The sequence below is a fragment of the Bombina bombina genome, chromosome 4, assembly GCF_027579735.1.
Source record: "Bombina bombina isolate aBomBom1 chromosome 4, aBomBom1.pri, whole genome shotgun sequence".
Lineage (NCBI taxonomy): Eukaryota > Metazoa > Chordata > Amphibia > Anura > Bombinatoridae > Bombina > Bombina bombina.
Genome location: NC_069502.1, coordinates 1085610808 through 1085617031, shown reverse-complemented (window position 1 = coordinate 1085617031; position 6224 = coordinate 1085610808). Strand labels below are relative to the sequence as shown.

General features: G+C 35.3%; 1 protein-coding gene across 2 annotated transcripts; it reads right to left on the bottom strand.

Annotated features, from left to right (window-relative positions):
* Positions 1–292: 292 nt before the first annotated feature.
* On the bottom strand, positions 293–5711 carry SIX2 (SIX homeobox 2). 2 transcript variants are annotated; one of them, XM_053709349.1, is made up of 2 exons: positions 4718–5711; positions 293–1350 (listed from the first exon to the last, which is right to left on the bottom strand). In XM_053709349.1, the coding sequence occupies exons 1-2, from the start codon at positions 5275–5277 to the stop codon at positions 1050–1052; spliced, it is 861 nt and encodes a 286-aa protein (XP_053565324.1). In that variant the 5' UTR covers positions 5278–5711; the 3' UTR covers positions 293–1049. The 2 variants fall into 2 exon arrangements, with proteins under 2 accessions (XP_053565324.1, XP_053565323.1); XM_053709348.1 differs by having other exon boundaries at positions 4712–5704.
* Positions 5712–6224: the final 513 nt, after the last annotated feature.

Genomic DNA, 6224 nt, shown 5'->3' with positions numbered 1-6224 from the left:
TATAAGTACACAAACACACACACATACTCAAACATACACACACTAACACACAATAAGTAAAGTACACACATACACATACAGTACACAGATATATAAGTACACAAACACACACACACATACTCAAGCATACATACATATACAGTACACACACACACATATAAGTACACACACACACACACTGATCTGTAATATGCCTTGGCAAACGGTTGATAAAATGTAATCATTAAGTGAGCTAAAGCACTGGCAACCAAGAGTTAAGATCTGAGACATAAACAAATAAAAAACTGTATGCTTTTTTGTTATTCCTATTTTTTTTATTATAAAATAAAAGCAGGGATATTTCCAAATGGTTTATTCACATAATATAAACAAGGAAAAAATGTCAGCTTGCCTGTTTAATTTTAAATTAGAATTGATGCAAAGTATAAATTTCCTTCAGATAATGGGGATTTTAGGGTTTATGGAAAGTGCTCAAATTAGGTAATAAAAATGAATGTCCTTTGATCAGATAAACCTGTTATAGATTATAGACGCTGTCAAATTGCACAACATAAGAACATATTTTCAATACGCTACTGAACCTTGTACACCTGCAACATATATTGTTTCATAAGATAGGGAAAAGTTAGTCTTGCAAATAGTACAGGATAACCCAATATATATGGAAATGATTCCCATCAATATTCCGTTGTCTGGTGCAAATGTACTTCTGGATTCGTTCATAGATCCTTATTTACTATGATGCCCAACACAATAGCAAGCGTTTACATTTACTAGTAGGTAAGTTGTATATGAAAATCAATTAAAATATATATCTTGGTAACTCATATGAAATGCATATGGTTGGTAATTTCATTGGTAAACTGTTAGACAAGCTGGAAGTCTCATGTAAGACTGGGATGTGCCACATAGTAGTGCAGTCTACAATACCTGCGGATTTGCCTATCCTTTTATTCAGCCAAAGGAAGATTGGTAAAATATCCATGTGTAATGTCTTGATAGCATATAAGTCTTTGTTTAGATTATTCTATTAAATAGATACATCTGTCTTATGAGCCAAGGTCAACTAAGTTGGATGACATGGGGTTGAGGATGGAGTCCTGTAAAGCGTGGTGATGCATGGGATCTGTTCCTGGTACAGGGATGGCACTGGGACCCTGTGGGTGACCCATTCCATGCAGGACCTGAAGACCTGGGTTTGAGCTGAGTAATAAGGCTGGGCTTGAGGATGTGTGATCTGGGGTTCCAGAAGGTGTTTTTTCATCGTCTGAACTTCCCAGGATTGTTTTACTTCCATTCATCGAGGATAAAGTGTTGTGACTGTTAGAATTGGTGTTTTCGTTATTTTCCCTAAAACAACAAACAAATATATCATCTTTAGTTAACAATGAACGACCAAAAATGACTGTTATAGCCCCCATATCACACAAAGTGTAATATTGCCAAAATTCCTCAATCAGATCCTTCCATCAATCACTTAAAATATATTATAAGACATTGTTAGCTGTTTAAACTGAAGCCTCATATGTAGTGAATTTACCCTGTTTAGATATGTATTCATATAAAATAAAATGCAAATAATAAAAATGGCAGATTGACAAGGAAGTATTCTTTAACGTTCCATTACAACATATTAGGAATAACAAACAATAATTGTATTCTGCGTAACCCAGATATTATAAGAATGATAACATATAGAGGTTACATCCCACACTTTGCTGCATAGGACCGAGTTGGTTTATTTTTTTTAAAAAAAGTAATATTTTGACAAAAAAATTATACTTTTACTTTTTGTTTATGGTAAAAAATAAAAGCAAAATATGTCTCTCTCAAAATATTTTGGTTGAAACTTTTGGGTTGATATTGGGATTGAAATCTGTAGATTTTAATAAAATAGATTTCATTTGCATCCTCAAATGAGAGGCAATATCATATTGAATATAAATATATATTTATAGTATTTCAATGTTGTGTATTTGAATATATATTTGTGTATGCCCAGATGAAGACTGTGACAAAAATAAATGGACGTATTGTAATGTAGCATTGTAATCAAGAAAAAGCTGAACCCAAAATTCAGTTTTCGTTTCTCCTAATAATGTTTAACTAGTTATTTTGTTTCTGAACATCTGTGTGAATATAATATCACATTAGGCTGCCCCTAATACCTATAAAACATTTAAACAAAGTAACTAGGACGTGTCACCTAGGCATATACATGATAATATATTCCTACAGGTTGTTTAGCTAACTTTAGAAAGTGTAGTCATTTATTTCCACACTAAACATTTGTAAGCCTGAACATGGAATTGCAGTTAGTTATTAATAAATACATTTTAAAGGTATACATATAAGAATCCAATAAAATATATATTTAAAAAATAATAAAAAATATATATTAAAAATAAATAAATGAATCCGTATGCTAATTAACAGATTTTGGGAATGCATTTATCTATTTGAACATAAAAGTAGCTAATATAATAATGTGGCGTTTTAAAAATATTTAAATAATAAATCTATAATATTTTTTATATTTAATTTATGAAATAGGATATATTGATTCACACATATATATATTGATGTGCTTGCAATATATATTTTGTAAATTACAGCTACATCAAAAATATAGCTTTGTCTTTTCTATTCATAGAAATAGATATGTTTAAAACTTATGTATTGCTAATATATATATATAGATATATATATTATATATAAAATGATATATAAAATTAAAAATTGAAAAGTAATTAAATAAATCCTCATATATATTATTAGTTTTAGGTACATTTTAATTATGTGATGACTTCATTGCACAAAATTATTTTTTTTTTTCAATTAATCAGTTTTTTATGTCTTACTGCTATTTATTTCAATGTATTTGGCATTATATATGTGTGTATATATATATATATACATATATATATATATATATATAAAATATATATAATAGTACATTTTTATATATAGTTTGTCTAATTTTACGTTAAAAAAGTAGTATTATGGTGCAGATGTAATAATTCCAAATATATTTTAAAATAATTTTCTGATTAATTATTTCGCAGTCTATTATTAAAGAGATCGGATAAAATATAACTCGAAATGTAACCAATATAAGACATATTCTATAGTTCGCCTTGATCTCGATTCATACCATAATATTTCGCCTATAAAAACTAAGAATCAGTGTGAAAACAGTGCAGCGTCTGCAAAATAATGTATATTACTTATTTAATCATTATAAGATTTTAGGTATCCATATGAAACGATGAATAAAATTGTACTTAAAAGTAAGTACATTATTCAAAATATAATGTTAAAATGTATATTATTAGAATCCAATTTTAAAATAATAATAATAAAAATAATATTTTTGTATGACCTAGCTGACCAACACTTTTTAAATATTTTTAGAATACAGTAATAAAAATGCTATTAAAATAAATACATATTTTTAAACTTATATGCACAACAGTGTGGTGGAAACAGGCCTCTGACTGAAGGAAACAGTGTTTAGTTTAACAAGTTGTGCAGATGTGATTCTATGAGTGTAGATTTTTTTCAGTCAATCATCCGTGTAGGAATCAAGTCATAATATTAACTGATGCCCTTAAATACCTCCTACCTACACTGATTTGATTGTTAATTATAGTAATGGTGATTTAATTATAGGTTACCACTAATTGCTGCACGCAGTTCTGACCTGACACCAGCTATGGGAAAGATGGGATGTTCATAATTGGTATTAACTGTGGGATATTTGCGATGGAGAAACAGTATGTGAATATCTGAGTTCATCTGAAATACATTACTAGGCAGGATAATGCAGCCCCTGTGTCAGGCAAGGGGTTAACAGAAGTCCTGTAACTGTAATTTGCAAAAGCACCAACCTATTCCATCATCATGTATAGATCAGCACAATAAGTGCTTTTATAGACAGAACATTCTTTATAGGGTCAGCTACAGCCAAATGCTACTCAAGTGATTAGCCATGAATAATTCTAGGGCTAAATACTAAATTATACATGTCATACCCTAGTATATAAATCTCTCTGGTTCCAATAGTTCTCAATCTATTAAGTATTTAACAAATAATAACTTGCTTTATTCTAGTCTATACTTATTATACTAGTCCTGATCCCCTCTATGTTTATTATACTAGCCCTGATCCCCTCTATGTTTATTATACTAGCCCTGATCCCCTCTATGCTTATTATACTAGCCCTGATCCCCCCTATGTTTATTATACAGCCCTGATCCCCTCTATGATTATTATACTAGCCCTGATCCCCCCTAGGTTTATTATACAGCCCTGATCCCCTCTATGCTTATTATACTAGCCCTGATCCCCTCTATGCTTATTATACTTGCCCTGATCCCCTCTATGCTTATTATACTTGCCCTGATCCCCTCTATGTTTATTATACTAGCCCTGACCCCCTCTATGCTTATTATACTTGCCCTTATCCTTTCTATGCTTATTAAACTAGCCCTGATCCCCTCTATGCTTATTATACTTGCCCTGATCCCCTCTATGTTTATTATACCAGCCCTGACCCCCTCTATGCTTATTATACTTGCCCTTATCCTTTCTATGCTTATTAAACTAGCCCTGATCCCCTCTATGCTTATTATACAGCCCTGATCCCAAGAGCTTGCAGTCTATGCTTCATGTATTAAATTGAAAGTGTAAGATTGGGTGATTACTTACTCGTACCTTTCCTTGGCCTCCGCAGCGCGGTCCCTCTGCCTCCTGTTTTTAAACCAGTTGCTGACCTGGGTGGTGGTGAGTCCAGTGGCCTCTGCCAGCTCCCTCTTTTCCCTGGGTGATGGGTAGGGGTTGTGGGCATACCACTCCCGCAGGACGCTTCTGCTCTTCTCCTTGAAGCAGTAACTGGTTTCCTCCCCGTCCCAAATAGACCTGGGCAGGGGGAACTTTCTGCGCACCCTGTATTTCCCCACCGCCCCTAGGGGGCGCCCCCGAAGCTTCTCGGCTTCGATATAGTGAGCTTTGAGCCACAGCTGCTGCAGTTTCGGGTGGTTGTGCGGGGAGAACTGGTGACTCTCTAGGATCTTGTAGAGTTCCCTGAAGTTGCCCCTATGAAAAGCCACCACCGCTTTGGCCTTGAGAACACTCTCATTTTTATGGAGGTGCTCACAGGCTGGCAGGGACCATAGGAAGCGCCCCAGCCTCTCTATATTGCCCCCTTGCTGAAGCACCTCGCACACACAGGCCACTTGCTCCTGGGTGAATCCAAACGTTGGCAGCATAGACATGATCCTCTGTTCAGCTCCAGCGCGCTACTGACACCATCCACTGAGAGCTTCCCGGGGCTCCAATAATAAAAGATACGGTGGGGCTCCAAAATCAGAACCACGGGGAAACGGGGCTCCAGCTCCAGGGACAATAAGATTTAAGGGGGAATCCGTGTCCAGGGGCCACTGGCAGAGGGGAGCCCAGGTTCTGTTCTGCTATTCAATCCAACAAACAGGCCATAAAAAAGCAGCACACAGTAAAGTAAAACTTTTTCAGTCACTGCTAGCTGCACCTTTTTTTGTTCAATACCCTGTTGTGATCCTCTACTAGTTTTCCCTCCCCTTAAAAGTTGCAGTGACTTGGAGATAATATAGCAGTAAAGTCTGCTCACCCTCTGTCTGGCTGCCTTTTTTTTAATAATATTATTCTAAACTGGCATGAAAAATGATTGTGAGCTCTGTGATTGGTCGGTTATCTGACCCTGGGACTGAGAGGATAAGACAACAGTTTTAGTCAAATTATTCGTCATGGTAACCCTGTCAGTCAGGGGAAACCTGATCTGCTTGGGGGAGGCTCCCTGGCTGGCTTGACAGATTGCTCTCATCCACTAAGAGGCAGCCTTGGAGTTGAAATATTATGGAAGGAATTTTTTTGTTGCTTTGATTGATGCTGCAAGCAGCCTTTATAAGAGGGGGAGGGTGCCTGACAGGCAGGGGGGCGCTGTAATACAGTAATCTCACCCTAATGCAGCACAGCAGTCTGCTTTATTTTCACTAGCTTGATGGATACTTTTAGTACACTCACCCTGCAGGCTATATTACAAACAGGGCAGAAAAAAACAGACAAATAATATTTTATCCTAGTCATTATATCCAGAATGTATTTAGATCTTATATGTACCTATATTGTCATGCTGTAAACCTAATGGAATGCTGACCCCCCCCCCCCCTTTGTTATTGCAGTAAGG